Source organism: Myodes glareolus, chromosome 3 (assembly GCF_982192425.1).
Source record: "Myodes glareolus chromosome 3, mMyoGla1.1, whole genome shotgun sequence".
In the NCBI taxonomy this organism is placed as follows: Eukaryota; Metazoa; Chordata; class Mammalia; order Rodentia; family Cricetidae; genus Myodes; species Myodes glareolus.
In genome coordinates, this window is record NC_142028.1 from 93,633,166 (window position 1) to 93,651,642 (window position 18,477).

The 18,477-nt window shown below is 41.7% G+C and overlaps 1 protein-coding gene across 5 annotated transcripts in view; it reads right to left on the reverse strand.

Annotated features, from left to right (window-relative positions):
- Nucleotides 1-18,477, reverse strand: part of Nfia (nuclear factor I A) — a 347,196-nt gene that overhangs the window by 59,095 nt on the left and 269,624 nt on the right. For 4 of the 5 annotated variants that reach the window (XM_087904820.1, XM_087904823.1, XM_087904822.1 and 1 more), the window contains one exon: nt 12,130-12,258. The exons of the other annotated variant lie outside the window; for it this stretch is intronic. In XM_087904820.1, the coding sequence (XP_087760946.1) occupies nt 12,130-12,258 (129 nt within the window). The remainder of the gene's footprint in view (nt 1-12,129; nt 12,259-18,477) is intronic. 5 annotated transcript variants of the gene reach the window in all.

Sequence of the window (18,477 nt, forward strand, 5' to 3'; positions counted from 1 at the left end):
GCTTTAGTTCCTGCCTTCAGTTTTCTGCTCTGCCTTCACACAACCAGTGACTGCATTGACTGCATTGACTGCAAGCTCTAAGCTGAAATAAGCTCTTCCCTTTCCAAGGCGTTTTATTCCAGTGACAGAAAGCATACCAAGGCATCCCCATAACTGCAGAGCCGAAGGGCAAGCTTTAGCACTGCTCTCCACCAACCATCAGGCTGGCAGCACTTGAAGACTGTGACATTCATTGTTGATTGTGACAAGCAAAGGTCACTTCAGGTGCCCACTGAAGTCTCTTTAGTCACCTTGCAGAAGTAGAGTATTTCTTTCCAATGTTCATCGATTTTTACTTAAGGGGAGGAAGAGTTAGTCCAGCATTGTACAGTCTGGTACCAGCTGGCTCTGGCGCCCACTGCTCTGTGCCATTTCCCCTGGTCCCCCTTCTTGTGAACCTGCTCTGTTCTGTATGGGGTTTAGAAAGCAATTACTATGGATTAACACTGTTTCTGCCTTGCTAATGTGCACAAAGCTACTTAAGCTTTCTAAACTGGCATGCTTTTATTTTCTAAGTGTGTAACAGCACCAACTAGAAAACCCTTCTGAGAGTTAGGAATGAATGTATAGAGGTAGAGCAGGCACATTCAATCAACAAACGTACTGAGAATCTACTACAAGCAAAACAGTATGCTAGCTAGATGCGGAGTATTTATTATCCTTCAGATGCCTTTAGGGATGAGAAATATGACATGCAATCCTGAATATGTGGTGGGATAAAGAAAGCAAGACTCTAGAGTTGAATTCACGAATGAAGCTGCAGGTCTGCCTTGGTTTCGATGAGAAGTGGCCCCCATAGGTTCATGTATTTGAACACTTGGTCTCCAGCTGATGGTGCTCTTGTAGAAGGTTACAGAAACTCAGGAGGTATAGCCTTGCTGGAGAAAGCATTTCCCGGGGTGGGGGACAGACTTGGAGGGTTTATGGCCTCATATCACTCTCTGTTGTCTCTCTGTGTGACAATGTGGTCAGCTAGTTTCTTGCCACTGCCGCCATGCCATGCCCTTCTCCTCCATGGCGGACTCTATTTCTCTGGAGCCTAAATAAACTCTCTCTTACTTAAGTTGCCTTGGCTGTGGTTTTCTATCACCGCCTCAGAGAAGGTAACTAATACAGGGCTCACAGCAGGAACTAATGACGGCTTTCTAGGCTTGGGTTTGATTTTTGCTTTACAAGTGCTAAGTGCAGAAACAAGTCCCAGGCTGGAGAGGGTTGTTGTCCACTACCTAGCACCCCAAAGGGCTTCATGCTTCCTCCCCCATGGAATGTAAGGCACTGTTTTTGCCTGCCCAGCTGTCCTCATTCTTTCTTCTGTAAGTGGAGGTCTAACATTTCTTTTCTCCCTCAGCCTCAGGTTATGTGGTTAGTAACCCTGACATCTGGTTCTCATGGTGGTCAGAGAACTCAAGCTACACAATGAGATATCATTCCATTATCTTTGAGATATAAAAGTTGTTGAAGAGATGAGCAAACGGCCCCAATTAGGCAAATTAGATCTATGGGCATCCAGTGGTAGCTGCTTTTCTAGATCCATTGTAGAAAAGTGATTCTTTCTCCCTTCGGTCGAAATTAAGAGTGGAGTTGTTCGTGCTTTGGATGCTACAGCATCAGGGGATGTAGCCTGTGAATAGGGCTCACAGTGAGAAGAGTAGAGGGGATGGGCTATGCTCTGTGAGCTTGATTTTTGCCCACTTGAAGCCACACACACCCAGAGATCTTTCAGTTACTGAGCTCAATCCACTGACTTCCACAGAAGACAGAGGAAGGGAAAGCAAGTCGGTTGGAACTCTTAAAAAAGAGTCTTTGTTAATGTTATCTCCAGTTCACTGCCAAGAAGTTGATAATTCAGCAACTTTTATTATAGTGCTAGGGAATTTGGGAGTTCAGGATGATCTAGTGAGATCCCCTAAAGTGACAATGTTTTCTAACTGTGTCAACAGAAGGTACCCACAGAATCTGAGGGACAAAGCCTCCAGCCTCCACCGACAGCTCATATGGTCATGGTGCTGTCCTCAGTCAGTTCTTCTATGGTCTGCTCATTAATTCTATCTCAGCTTCAATGACATCTGTTCTACTAGGGAGAAAGGCAAGAGTGGTTTTTTGAGCTCAACCATTTGGGCCTCCACTGTTCACGGCAGACGAAGGCTCAACGATTATCTGCTGAATTGAGTCTGTAAGCAGCAGATCCTGTTGAACAACAATACTTCCCCTTTTAGCAAGAGACACAGATGGGGGGGTGTATAGGTGAAGTCTCTGTCCACCAAGGGATAGGCCACCTGCTCCATGTAGAGTCCCCTCTACCACACATGAGTGGGGGCACAGGGAACCTGGGTTTGCTCACTTCCTCCAGACCATCTCTCTTTTCTAGCTTGTTATACTGTTTACTTCTAGATGAGCAAGAGTAGACAAAGCTGAGGCACTAAGAGGGTGCGACCTTTTCTAGGAACCAAAGAGAGCAAAGGGGGTTCTGAGCACAAGGCGGGAGTCTGAGAGAAAAGGACATTTACCGGACACACTGTGTTCCAAGCCCCCTACTGCACAGGGCGTTTTACTCTCTCCTCTCATCGATGCTTTTCCAAGTACGTAAAAGTTAGAAGACAAAGGCCCACTAAGGACAAATGACTTCTGCAGGCTTACACAGAGCCCACAGGGCTTGGTAGAACTTGAATTCTGTTGTGGCTAACTCTACTGCCAGGCATAGCTCCTTCCTATACATTCTCTGCTTCTCTTTAAATTACTTTTTCAGAGTCCAAGTGGTTTATTTCCTTTTAGAGTTTTTGTCCCAGATCCCTTAGTACTGAAGTAGACGCAGGCAGCTCTGATGCTCTCACACATGTTTTTCTCATAAGAAAGCCGAGCTCTCCGAGAGATGTAGCGAAGCAGCTGACGTTGAATAGAAAGAAATGGCAAACAACGAATGTCAATTTTCTGCAGAACCATGACTTGAAAAACCATGCAGGAACATGTGAGTGACTGCATGCCCTGGTGTTCCCAACACACGGGATGCAGCCCGGGAGAATGCCTCTCTGCATTCCTGCAGCCATCTGGACAGGACAGGATGGCCCTACGGTGTGCGTTCCCTTGCCCCAATGGGTGATAGGCTGGACAACATAAACACTGCTGAAGCTCAGTTCCAGGCAATGCAGTACACTTAACCTGAACATGATTTATGATTCTGTCAGTAGGGGAGGCTCCAACCTGCACTGATGCCTAAACGTGAGCTTTCTATTCCAAACAGCAGTTGGGGGGAGGGCGGAGAAAGGGAAGGGCGGAAGGAGGGAGAAAAATGGGAGAAGACTATTTTACATAAAGAGAAGATACAAGTTCAATTTTGAAATTTTACTTTTGTGCTGAGGTGAAAAAAAACAACCAAATAATGAGTCTAAGCATGGAATCCATGTAAGATTAAACTGAACGAGGAAGAAAGAACTGCCAAGGGGCTTATTTGATAACAGTCACTTATAGTTGATGCATTTGGTATCAGCAAGGGGTCTTGGCCACTGCCTCCACTTAAATGTGGACGTGGCTCCATGCCTGTGGCAGGGAGTGTATGGCTAAAGGAGAGAGAAAGAAAGGGATACAGGATAGGGAGGGGAGGCAGCATCGTTTGTCAGGATGAGTGTGGATGTGGGTCCACCCGGCTAATCACCCTGTTATCCACAGCACTCCCTCCGGGGGACTCTGTGACTCTTGAAGAGATTAAGGAGCCAAGTGGTCCCCTGCTCTAACCTGTCCTCCCTGGACAGCATATTAACGTGATTCCGCTATAGACGAACCCTCTTTAAAGTTTCCTGTAGGATGACAAATTAACCCAGCAGGGTGTCCCACACATCTATCTTCATACAAATTATTAGTGTAATAGAGCTCTGAGTTATGCATTTATCTGGTAATTATTGAACAGTTACACAAAACCAAGCTGAGTTGCCCTGGCCCTTTATGAGGCTCGCTCGGTGGGTGGCCTTACAGTTAATTTGGGACGGTTCTCCACTCCGCAGCTCACTGCAGAGAAATTAGCTAAACAGCCTTCTCCTTTAAATATTTTCCATGTCACCGTGAAACTCTTTACAATACAATAAAGGTACAGTTTTAATTACGCGCTTCCTGACTTTTGTTATTTGTAGTTTTAAAACATTTGCTGGCGCTAGTTTTTCCTTTGGCTGGGCAGTAATAGCTGGTTGTAAGTATCTGGCTAATGAATTTAATAATTTCCTGAACTGAGTCTTAAAGAGCCTTTGCTAAAATGCCGTATTTCCTCTCTGCTATCTCAGAACGTCCAGTCCCCTGGACGTGGTGTCGCTGTGAAGCTGGGTCATGTGTGTGTGCTCGCTTTGGTTTCCCAAATCTTTCCTATCTTCCCCATGCTCCAGAGTGGAACTTGTTAGGTCTGTGATGCCTGGCTTTGAAAATCAGCGGGAGTCATTCCTCCTGGAGAAGGGTGATGTCATGTTTCCCCAGATGACAAACTCCAATAATAAACACCCTGAGTCTGTCTGTTGGCAGAGTTTGTCAGCACCGTCTTTGCAACAGGTACTTAATTACTTCTCATTTTCTTGAGATGATTCAATTGCACTAACACAGGAGAAACAAATTAGACCCAGTAGCATCAGTATGTTCTACAGCTAAGTTTAAGAAGCTTTCCTAAACAGCCAAGAAGTTTGCGGATCCGACTGGAGAAAGCTGGACAAACTGACCCCTTGGGGCCTGTGCCAACAGAGTAGGGTCATGGCTACAGTAATGAAACACCAGGATATGTCTCCTCCGGGTTTGTCATTGGATGGAAACAATACTCTAGGCAAATATTGTGTTCTTTTAAAGGGACCCATAATTTTGAGCTATTTTTTTCTAATACATAGCAAGGCAGAAACTCCTGACCAAAATAAACACCTGCATATTCTAGGCACCTCCACAAATGCTGCAAAAATACTTGTTCTGGAACAATATTAATTATCATTATTGTTATTACAGAAGGGGGAAAGACTTCCCATTATTTCCCATGCTTTCTGTTTCAATCACACATATGCATTCATTCCTTTATTTGAGAAATGGTTTTCGAGAGCTCTTGTGCAAGTCATGAGGCTGAGGGATTCAGGGGTGAATGGGTAAGGCACAGTGTCTGCCATTTAGTATTTATCTCATATTTATCTCATATTTAGCTTCATATTTATCTCCCCTTCCCTGCTGGCTTTCTTACTGTCTATGCATGCTGCAACTCACACTCCTCCAGCCATTCCTGGTGACCCTGACTTCTGGGAAGACGATCTTCATGCTCATATCTCTGCAGTATGCTTTTCTTGGACAAATTGGGAGGTATTGTTGACTTCAGCTCCTCAGCAGTTTCATCATGAAGAGCAGGATCCTCTTCTGGGCCAGGAGGATCATAGATTGAGAAGGTTTTCAGAGAATATAAAGTTTTCACTTCCTCTCCAGACAGCACATGTCTTTAAAAGCTACACAGCAAATCTTTGGCTTATATGATTATTGTTTTGGTATATGTTATGAACACTTTTTAGAATCAGGACAATTTGACTTTTAATCTATATACACACACAATGAACTCACATACCATCATACACACACAAATACCATGTGCACACACATCACATACATACACATACAGGTATGTATACACACACACAATGTACACACACACCACATATATAGATACAGGTACGTGCATGCACACATATATGCACACAATGCATGTATAAACCACAACACACACAACACACCATTCACACACACCACTTATATACACGCACAGGTATGTACACACACACATGCACACACATGTACCCTCATAAAGATGGAGTGGTCCAACCACACCTGCATTCGCTTCATTTTAATTTCATAGTACCTAGTTGTCTAACAGAATTATTTGTTTTCAGTTGCTCTCTATTTTGCATACTGACAAACAGATGGCAAAAGGTTTGAGATGGGGTTGAGCATCATTCTTGTTTGTGCTCTGACAATGCCAAATGACATGGTATTTCCCCAAGAGGATGCCCTTCTTTGTCTTCCCTGGCATCTGGTGCCTCTCCTAGCACAGTGGAGGTCAAGTCCAATTTCTGAAATGCTTGGGACTCTATGTGTTTCTGAGTTAGGATTTTATTTTAGATTTGGGAATATCTGTATACACTTACCAATTAAACAACCCTAACCTGAGAATCCGAAATTCAAAATGTGCCAAACTCTGAGCACCAATGCGATGCCCAGGCTGTGTCACATCTGTGCTCACAAGCCCATACTTGGGAGCATTTCTGATTTCAGATTAGGGTTGATCAGCCCACCGTACAACTGCTGATTTTCTCTTCCCTCAGCTGCCAAGTAGCAAGTACTCTGGGGATCATCCAGGCTCCACTTGCTCCCTCTACTCAGTAACTATAAGAGTACCTTGTTTGTTGTGAGCACTTGGTAAACATTTGTGGGAAAAATCAATTCTTCTTTTTGTTCCAGATGGTGACAAGAATTTTCAAATTAATTTTAACATTGAGAAAAGCCAAAATGACTTTAAAAATGTTTGAAATCACTTGCGCCTCAGAGAAACTGTGCCTTTGCTGGTAGCAAGGAGTCAGAGGGTAGTAAAGAAAGAAGAGACAGGAATCATTTAGGATAGCTATCTAAAAACTCAGTGACACTTGAAAACACAGTCTATGTCATGACTCTCAAGGAAGCTAAATGGCCACAGCATGTCTCAGACTAATAAGCAGTGTGAAAACAAACCAAAGGTTTGAATGGAGGCAGCTCTTTCTTTGTTCCCCAGTGGCAGAATAAAGGTGAGGAACTACTGAACTAGAAACTAAACAAGATGGATTCTGGTCTTGGCTCTGGTCAGCTCAGATTGCTATTGGTAAGTCATATAAAGTACATAAGGAACAGCTCACTAATATATTCCTTCCTCATCTATTGATTTATACAACCCTGAATTTATATTATACACAGCGATGATCATATTAATCTAAAAAAATCTAATCCACACGTTGTACCCTCCCTTATAGCTAGAGCTAATCATATATAGTTTTGACCATGTGACCATACAAAAAGGTAATGGATGGCTGGTGAGATGGTTCAGTGGGTAAAGGTGCTTGCTGCCAAGCCTGAAGACTTAATTCAATTTCTGAGACCCACATTTCAAGAGGAGAGACTCCTGCAACTTGTTCTGTGACCTCTACAACACATATCATTATATGCATATATAATGCATGTATATATACACATATATATGTATGCAGTGGCATGTGTGTGTAGAGGTTGGAGGACAAGAAATTTAAAATATCATTGACGGTTACTCCAAATCTTAAAAGGAATCAGACAAAGGTTGGAAAAATGAATCAACTGGCAAAGGAGCTTGTTGGAAAGTCTGATGACCCGAACTTAATGCCTGGATCTCAAATTGTGAAAGGAGAGAACCGATCCCTGAAAGTCACTCTCTGATCTGCACACCTATACTTGTTTGCATGGACGTATGAACACACACACACACACACACACACACACAGACACACTATGAAAGGGTCAGACAAACCCTTAGGGAATTATTTTCTTAAACTGTGTGCTACATCCCCATAAGGAATCATCTAGCTAAATGTGGGGTTCGTGCAAAAATTGGCAACAGTAAAAGATTCTACACAACCAAAAATCAATTCAAAAATTAAATAGTTAATGAACTCACGGTGTTTCTGTAGTGTTCGCCTAGGCTGAGCACATGACTTTACCACAGTCTCGGTTGTGAGTGCATATGGACTTTCCATTCCATGTGCCACCCACACCACACAACACTGGTTGATGCCGCCTGGGACCTGGGACACCTCCATCCGAGCTGAGACTCTTTAATGCCGTGAATTGAAAAGTTTTTTTTTACATATGCAGTCTTCTGCTCTTATAGAAACAAAATGGTCTGATCACGGAAGATGAACATTTTTTTCTACCATCATTTGTCAGTATGTAAGTGGCGTATTAATGCATCTTTGGATTGTATTGAAATATTTGGTTTTTAAACCTGCTATCGGAGTTGTTGGCAAGCTATATAAAAAATAATTCAATGACTTCTGGCTTTAAGTTAGGACAAATTTCCTAACAATTTGTGGAATGACACTAAACACATATGTATTGTGAGTGTGTGAGTGTGTGTGTGTGTGTGTGTGTGTGTGTGTGTGTGTATGAGTGAGAGTGGAGGCATTCTCAGCATTGATGATAAAAATTAAAGTACTGATTCAATCTAAAAATGATGAAGATGCTTCATGTCTTATAGCGTCAAATATTCAGCCAAAATTTAATTCTATGTAGAAAATTAATATATCCATCTCATTTATGACAAATTATCTTTGGTCTTTACTAAATATACACAGTAACCAAAGAATTTTTTAAAATACTTTTTATGCTTTTTTTTATCAGCTACTCTTTGGTTTAGAAACCCATTTTATGTCTAAATATCCAAGGTCATGGAGAGATTTCTCAGCGAGTGAAAAAGTTTCAGAACTGAACCTAGATCACCAGGCACAGTCACAGCATTTGAAACAACAGACAGAAGAACAGAGGTTTTCTTTCCAATCATCGTAGATAAGATACATTGCCATGATTGAACATGTTATGACGGGGATGACTTTAGATAATAGGAAAAGAAAGTCTTGATAAGCTCAATCTTCCAGCTTACAGTGCCCAATAAATGCAATCGTATGCAATGACAAAAATGGCTTTGTTGAGATTTAACTTTCCTTGCTCCAAGTTATTTCAACACAGTAGTTTAACCCCTTAACCTAATTCTAACCACACCGAGAAATAGGTGTCAAAGTATTATCTTCATGGTGCGGATGGTCCAACTGAGACCACAAGGCAAAGTGATTTATCAAAGCCACAAAGAAAGCCACTGCCAGGGAAGAGATTGGATTTAAGAAACCGCACACCTCTACCTTTATAATGTAAGCAGTAGAGTGGTCAGAAGAGCACAAGCTATAACAAGCCATAGAATTTAGTCCCAAGGCTTTTCTGAGGTCAGCTCACACAGTTTGCTTTGGATGATGGGCTACGGTCCTCCCCCATCTTGGAAGCTCCTCTGGAAACAGTAAGCAAAAGATCATATATGACACTCTGTTTCTCCATCAAGGTCCAATCTTTCTGCCTCTACTTTGCCATCTTTACCCAGAAAGGCTTTCCTTATAAATGACACTCACCGAATCCCCAAATACAGATCAGGCTTGCTTGCGGCTGAAAACAGAGCCATCTTTAGGGGGAGGCGAAAGTAACCTTGTTGTGTCATAGCTTCTGGCCTGAGCACTGAGATGCGCCATGCAGCTGCTGCTCACTGACTGCTGCTTGCCACGAAGGATTTTAGGGAAGGCAGCACAGACCTTGTGACCCAGTGCCAACATACCAGTCTGATGAATATACCACGTGACCCTGGCAAGACAGCACTGCATATGCCTGGAGCCCCACTCGTTTGCTCTGGGAACCTGATAAATGACATGTATCGGCTCTTAAAAAGACCTGACTGTGCTGTGTCTAGCGACAGTAACTTTGCAGAAGCATAGGTGGCTGAGGACACTTTCACAGGCACCTGCCTCTCGCTGTTAGTCCACTGCCTGCTTCATGTATCCTTTCCTCAGACGTGACCTGAAATACCAGTCTTTGTCTCCGAGAGGTATCGTCATAGGCATGAGCTTTCCACGGGGAAGGAAATGCAGAGCCTGTCGTGAATGGCTCTTCAGTTTTGAGGGACAGAATCCCAACCTAGAAATACCTTAACCAACAGATGCCTTAGTTTGCCTACCTTAACTCTGATTCTCAGCACAGAGATGCAACAGAAGGGAGTCATTGCCCTTCTCCAAGGCCTATGCCACACACTAACGTGCAGGAGGGGGACAGTGAGGATGGGTACCTGAGCAGACTTTCGAGAAAAGAGAACTGAGGATGTTGGGACTTGCCTTGAATGTTGGGGAAAAGAAAGAATTTTTGGTATTCCATAGTTCTGAAATGAAGCTTCTCTTTTCCTCACATACATCCTAGGACTATGACCATAAGTAGGTCAAAGGTCTGTGTGTTGTGTGCTAAAGAAGTCGACTCTGGCCCAATGCAGTGTGGATCATCGTAGGAGAGGGGCTTAACCACTGTGCACCTGGGGTGAGCGCTAGGTAGTCACAACAGTTCACAGAAATGAGGCTTGAAGCCAAGACACAATGTAGATACCATTGGTATTTTTTTTTGAATAAGGAATGATGTATGTACATTGTTTTCGTTCTTCATAAAGTTTCCAAACGTGCTACCTGATTGCAGTTGTCACAGGGAGAACATGAGTTTGAGAAGAAAGGTTCACTCTCCATTGTGCGCCCCCCCCCCCCCCCAAACTGATGCGACACTAACAAGCCAGAAGGTGAGTGGGAATGCAGGGGCGGCCTCCCCAGCCTTCCCGGCTATTGGCAAGCTGCCCTTTACCATCCTCACTGCCTTGCTACACTAGGGGTTTTTAATTTGCTCGGAATAGCTGCTACTCATAGGACTCTTTAGAGCTGACTTCACTGCTGTGCTCTCTTTCAGGTCTCTTTATCTGACGCAGTGATGTAGCCTACTACACACCAGCTTTCCTTAATGTTCATTTCCTTCCTCCAGCTCTGTTCTCTGAGGACGGGAGACACTGGCCCAGTGTCTATACAGTGACAAGATCCCAGTAAGTCTTCAATGAACAAATGACTGAACTTCCACAATCCCCTCCTCTGAGTCCTGCAGAAAGATTTGCTCTTGACATTCATTTAGCATTTGAATATGCTAAACTGAACATAAAAGTGAGGAATAGTATGCCTATCTCCCTTGGACCATCAATATTCTGACCTAAAGCAGCTTCATACCTGCCATTTCCTGCTATAGTTTAGATGCTCAACGAATGCTAACGACAGGCTATAATACTAACTAATTTAACGGCTCATTCAGATGTGAATTCTCAAGTTTCTCTATATAATGTGTAATATACATATACCATAAATATGTCTGTGCACACATATATGCATGCATGTATGATAAGCATTTGTGACTATGTCATAGGTACAAGTGAGGAAGAGTCAGGGAGCCTGATGAGAAAGTCATAACAATGAACACAGTGTCTCTAAGATGAAGAAACTGAATTTCCTGATAAAGAAATGGTTTCCCATAACGGAGTATTTGTTTTTTTAAGTGATATTTTTCACACGTTCTCTGTGCATTCATCTCAAGTACCACACTTCCTTAGGACTATCAGAGCTTTCATAAATGGATTCAGATTTGTGGCCCTAACATTGCAACAAATATCAGTTTCCCCAGGTATATGTCAAAGTAGGCAAGAGACTGTAACTCTCCAGGGTCTTTTATGATGCCAACCGGTAGATCACAGACATGAAGGAGAATCTGATGGAAGGGTGAAAATGGTCACAATTATTCATACTCCTACCGTGGGAGTTTTATAAATAAACCAATAAATATTTTCATCTTGCAATAGGATCAAGTTTAGTGAGTTGTTGACATTCTCTTGAGGTTTCAGGCTTGTCTTTAATGTGAAATACAAATCATATTTCTTGTGGACACATTTTAATAATAAACTTAAAAGCACATGAGACTAAAATGAGGAAAACACTGCAATGAAAACCAGACAAACTATCTACCACTTCAAAAGGAATGAATGAAGACAACTCATCACCACCCCAATGCCAACAACCTCAACACAAAATGCCGCATATGGAAATCGGGTTTCGTGGGAAGAGAAACAGTAAGGATGGGAGACTGGGAAAACATTTATACGAGACATAGGTAACTGGCCACATGGAAAAAGCACACACCCAAATACATACACATAGACATGCACACACACAACTCCAGGGCACACTTGATTTGGGCTCAAATTATTCCCCACCTCTGCAAAATCCCACTGCCTCTTTAAAAAAAAAAATTGTCTTTGTGTCTTAAAATTAAGATTAGATGCCGAATCTCTTTGGGCCCTAAAATTCAAAGGCTATCTTTGAATAAAAGAATTGATCACTTACTATAGGGGAGCCCTCACTGTCTCCTCACTTTGCTACTCTGAACTCAACATTATGATGCTTACACCTCATGAATCTCTGTGGAGCAACTCACCTCTGGGTCCTGTAATGACAGGTCGGTGATGCTGTGTGAATGCTGTCCCCAGGGAGGAGGTCTGCGAAGGGGAGGGGCTGCTGAAACCAGACTTCTCCGACTTCTTCAGTGTGGTTGGAGATGGCATGCCTGGTAAGAAGGGTTGATTTGTTGAGGCAACTTTAATCTATATAGCAACAATTTGTGTGATCAAAAAGACAACACGTAGAGTGGAAAAAAAATAAAAATGGAATTGTTTGTAAATGGAAATTTATACTGAATTGCTGTGAATTTGCTACAGGAACAAACAGTAACATAATGGCTCCCCTTTTAGGTGGTTCTATAATTTATTTTAATTTATTGTATTAAGTCATAGTCTGTTGATTTTCTCTACATGGGGTTTTCTGTATCTTGGATCTTCAGTGTCCCCTGCAAAAGACCTGCACTTTAAGATTTTCATGTTCATATTTTTAGTTGTGAGACTTGTCTTTAATGGCTGAGCCATCTCTTCAACCCATGACCCCAGCAGATCCTAAGCAATAGTGGAGAGGTTGACCGAACTGGCCTTGCCCTGCAGTCAGATTGATGACTATCTTAAATGTCACCATAGAACCTTCATCCAGCAACTGATGGAGACAGGGGCAGAGACCTGCGGCAGAGCTTGGCCTGGGCACCCAAAGTCCAGTTGAAGAGTCGGAGGAGTGAGAATATGAGCAAGGAGGTCAAGACCATGATGGGGACACCCACTGAAACAGTCTACCTGAGCTAATGGGAGCTCACCAACTCCAGCCAAACAGTGAAGGGCCCAACATAGGACCAAGCTAGACTCTCTGAATGTGGTATGGCTGGGGCAGACTGTGGGGCCACTAGCAGGGTCACCAGTATTTGTCCTTGCTGTTTGTACTGGCTTTTTGGAACCCATGCTCTTTGGGTAGATACCTTGCTCAGCTTGGATATAGTGGGGAGAGCTTTGATCTTTCCTTGGAACAATGTGCTTTGCCCCTCTCTGCAGAGTGGATGGAGGGTGAGGTGACAGGGGAGGTGGAGGGAATGGGAGGAGGGGAGGGAGTGGAAACTGGGAATGGTATGTAAAATAAAAAAGATAATTTTTTTCTTTTTAAAAAATAAAATAAAAAAGATTTTCATATTCAGAGTGGTTCTACTGTGGGAAGGAAGAGCTTTAGGAGCTAGGTCAAGGGGGAGGTCTTTAGGTCATTGGAGACATTACTATGGGTAATTACTATGGGTGGGATCCTGAGAGCTGATCCCTTCCTCTGGTTCTCTCTCATTTCCTGGCCAGGAGGTAGGTAGTTTTACTAGCTGCATTCTCTCCACCTTGCTATCACGCACCAGTGAGCCTTTGAGGTCCACCTGAACATGAACCAGATCCTCTAAAACCATGAACCAATATGATTCTCTTCAAAAGCTGCTCTTCTTCCAGATACTTGTTCTAGTAATAGAAATCTGACTTACAGAGGTTTCAGCTTTTCCAGGGAATCTGTCACGTGTCTGCGACCTCTGGGACCCTTACAAAGGAGGCTGCCGAAGCACACAAAGACAGCCTCACATGCGATCATTTTGTCTTGTCAGTTACCGTATTTCAGCACCAAAGCATTTTTCTACACTTTAAATAATTTAGCTTTTTTTTAACATAAAAATGCCCTTGATAATAGCAGCTCAGATGTTCCTTCAGTGAATTATTTATAGAACAGAAAAAGAAAAGATAAAAGTTAAAAAAAACCTTAAAAGACAAGCAATTGGGACTGGTTCAGTAAATATGGTCTAACCAATGCAAAGAATACTGTAAAAGAATAATGAATAATGACATGGGAGATATTTATAATATATTGTTGACCAAGAAACCAATTATAACATGGGGTGTTGTAATACATCAATCACAGGATGTACAACATAATTTAAGTGATTTCTTTTTCTATGCAGAGAAAGAACTAGAAGATGTGTGTGAACTGTAACCATGTCTCCCTCAGTGAGTTAAATTTCTATGGTTTTCCTTGCCTTCATTTTGCTTACTCGCCCTTTCTATGATGAACATACATTACCTTTATGCTAAGAAAACACAACAAGAGCTTGTTTTTTAAAACTAGCATTTTTGCTCTAGAGTCTAGGGTTTTCACAACACTTCAAACTTAGGAAATGCTTTGGAAAGAAAAATAGTGGGGAAATAATGAGAAAACAGTTCCTTGTAATTACCAGATTTGTGGTGTTCTCCACACCACGCTGACAGACACAACTGGAGGCATCTAGCCACTTGGGAGTGTGCCAGTTAAGACAACAGAAATTTGGAAGTAAAAATAAAGGAAATCACTTCAAGTCTCCGTATCACAGGACAAATCTGGGATTCCAAGTTTCCAGCATAAAATTGGTCTACACTGTATCAGAAGAAGTTCATTTACACATGTCTACCTGTAACTTTTCTTTTTGTCAATGCTCTGAGAGTTATTTGGGCAAACTAGGAAAATAGGTAATGGATTTATTGATATTAATATGCATATTGATATTAATATGAAGGTAATATATGTTCATTGAGTAATTGCTAGTACTATGAACTATGACGAGCATGTTTTTAGATATAGAGATGGTCCAAATATCAACTTGTTTGTCTATACCCAAACACATCTATTTTTTTTAAAATCTGAGATTAGCTTGATTCTATAAAATGATATTCAAATATATGTGGATGTAAAGCGAGTCTGTTTTAGCCTTCTCTAAGTTAAAGATGTTGGTCAAAGGTTGTGAAACAGATCAAAGGATCCCAAAGGATTCTGGGTGTGTGTGTGTGTGTGTGTGTGTGTGTGTGTGTATGTATTCGTGTGTGTGTATGTGTGTGTGCAGTCACATATGTGAGTGTGTTCTTTAAACTCCCTGTACAGATTTCATCTTCACCTGTGATTCACACAGAGATGCCTTGTTATAACAAAAATTTAAGGTTTCCATCCCAAGAGAGAAACAAACTAGTTAGTACATTTCTAGTCAGACGCAAGTGCGGAATGGATGGCTGTGTGATTTCACTCCATTCGTACTCCTGAATCAAATGCTTTCTAGGTCAATTCTACTTGATCTGAATTAAAAACAAAGTCACTAGTTCTAGTGGCATTCATTATATTTGTCTGTTGGAAAGTCTACGGACCACACAATACCAGTGTGCTGTAAGGTAGGATACACTGAGGTCGTACATGAACGCTCACTGCCAGTGACAAAAACAAGTACTATCATTTAACTACAGTGGGGAAAGCCTTCCAATAAAAAAGGAAATAATAAAACGTTTAAGTGTAGACTTATCTCCCAAGTCATTCAAACCTCTGCTGCACAAACGAAGTTTTGAGCTGCCAATGAGTCTACTTCTTTAAGCTCAGTCAGATGCCTGAATGACATGTTAGGAAAGACACAGAAATAGAACAGCAGTGGAAGATGTCAAAACTTTGAAGACTGCAGATTTTATTTTAGATTTTGAACAATGGAATCAGAGTTATAGTTATGGTATTTAACCAACGTCATTGAAGGGAGCAAACGACTGACTCAAGAAAGCTGTGATTTCTTCAAAATGTTCATCTTTTCTCTCCATGTCTGATGTGTGAAAAAGGAACGTTAGGTACAATAGACAGTAACAAGTAAAGAATGATCGAGTGCTAAATAATTAGCGACATAGGGGCTTGGGAAAAGTTCAGTGGTTAAACATTGCTGTTCAAGTATGAGGACCCAACTTCCAACACAAATCCCAAGAACCTACACAAAGCCAGGTGAAGCCATGCTCACTTAGTCCCCACACTCCTATGGCATGATGGACAGTCCAGGGAAGAAAATCCCTGGTAATCTGCAGGCCATCTAGCCTGGAGTACACAGTACAGTAGCACAAACAGTGGAGACCTTGCCTAAAACCAAGGTGAGAGGTGAGACCCACCTGCAGATTGTATTAGACCTCTACATGCACATTGTAGGGTGGACACGTGCGTGCGTGCGCACACACACACACACACACACACACACACTTACACACTTTAAGCTCTCCTTGAAAGAGTTAATGAGGGAAGAAGCTCAGTCAGCATGCACGAACAACAAGCCAGACTGTCTAATCTTCTAAATTTATCCCAGTCAAGTAATGTGAACCCTAAGGCTGTCACGAAGCTCAAAATTACTTTGTGTTTTCAATTTTTAAAGACTTATATTGAGTACATTTCCTTATTATATACTTTAATATTTTTCTACATACATAATGTATGTTTTGGTTAATTTGTTTTGTATACTTAATTGACCAGATGAAATTTCAAAATGCAGCTAAAAATCCTTGATGTCAAAAGCTACAGAATATACATCTTGGCTTTTGCTTTTGGAATAGTTTGGTTTCCATACATTCCTTTAAAGAAGCCTCCTCATTAAAGTTCTTTTACTCACTATCTGCGCACCAGGTTATATAATTACTGTACAAATAATAACTGGTAGAGATTTCTGTTAACAAACCCAGTCTTCAGTTTTAATGTACTATCCAGAGTAATGAAACTTTAAGAAAACCAAGACCTTTAGTTCTAAAGTCAAAAGGCTGAATTCTGCCAATGACTGTGAGCACATAAAGGAGAACCCTCAGCCCCAGAGAGGAGTATAGATGAAGAAGACTATGACTCCAGCCTTGGAGAGACCTGAGCACCTTGTTAGACCGAATATACTCAGAACCCTGACCACGGAAATGGAACATGCAAAATGTGTGTTGTTTTCAGTTCCTAAGTATATTGCAATATGTCACCTGCAATAAGAACCAATAGGATTTCAAATATGTACAGCAACACCTGTTATGCACATTCTCTAGACTTCTAGAATTTTCTGTAACTTTTACCTAACGAATCTTAAGTTGTAAGGTTTTCCTCTAGGATACACTAAAATCAGTGTAAATGACACTACCTTTTGAACAGGCTAAGACATTCTTGGAGTCAGGGAAGAGGTTCATGGTTATTTTCAAAAAAGGATTAAACACTTCTGGAAATTGTTATCCCCCCTCCCCGATTCTTCTAAGAAATAGCTTTCAACAAATAAGATTAAATGATATTTTAAAACTCTAAATTAATTCTCAAGGTCTCCTGGAGAAATCAAGATTTACTTTAAGTAATGAAAAAAGGAAACAGGAGAATCCTGATTTTAACCATTCCAACCCCAGGTTATAGGCTGGTCAAAGACTTTGACCAAAAGCTCTGTAGTGGCAGCTGTGAAAGAATTGCTACAGGAACTAGGAAGTTGTTCCTGCCTGAGAATCTTCCAAAGGGGTTGCTTTCAGGATCTATAGGAGCAGTGGGTGTGTGGGAGGACATACCATAACCATGAATTTTCCAATGATAGCTGGACAGATATTAAATTAAATTAATTTAAGTGTCTGAATGTTTAGCCCGAGTGTATGTATGCATACCACATGTGTACCTGGTACTGTGGGAGTCAGAAGAGGGCTTTGGATCCCCTGAAAATGGAATTATGGATAGTTGTAAACCACTGTGTAGGAGCTGGGAATTGAACCCAGGTCCTCTGCAACAGCAACTGAGGCAGGTGAGTGTTGTTACTTGGTTGAAGAGCTGGTAAAGATGTCATTTCCCTCTGAGAGTTGCCCCTAAGTAGGTTAGGAGACCCCCCCAAATGCATCAAGGTTCATTTATAACAGTGGTTCTCAACCTTCCTAATGCTGTGACCCTTTAACACAGTTCCTCTTGTTGTGGTGACCCCAACCATAGTTATTTTGGTGTTGCTTCATAACTGCGATTTTGCTACTGTTAGGAATTTCATGTAAATATCTGATATGCAGGATCTCTGATATGTGACCCGCTGTGGGGTTGCGACCCACAGGTTGTGAACTGCTGGTCTGTATGGTCTTTGGCACATCTTGGCTATTCTTTTCCATATTACCAGCTTCTAATACCCAGGGACCGATCTGTATAATGATCCTTGCTCCAGGTCAATTATTCCTCCAAGCCTGAAGGTTACTAGAAGCCTTCATCTCCTGCCTGTCTCCATGAGAGCTAAGAGACACCTGGTGAAATCAAATTTCTGTACATTAATTGCTTTCAAAAATTGAACTGAGAATAATGAAGCTATAAATTTGAGATCACCTACTATGTGCTGTGTACTTACAAATATCTGAAGTCTTTACATTTTTATTTCATATATACAGGTATTATCCTTACCATCCTACAATCTAATGCTACATGAGGTATAGATTATGGCATATTAAGAAATTTGCTCGAGATCATGCCTACTGATTGCATTTTAACACCCAGGTCTTGGCAACTTACTGGACAGTCAGGCTGGACAAAACCTGATTGTCGTCTCATTAGTACAAAGTAAGGTACTGCTAAGGTAAAGTTATATGCAGACTCA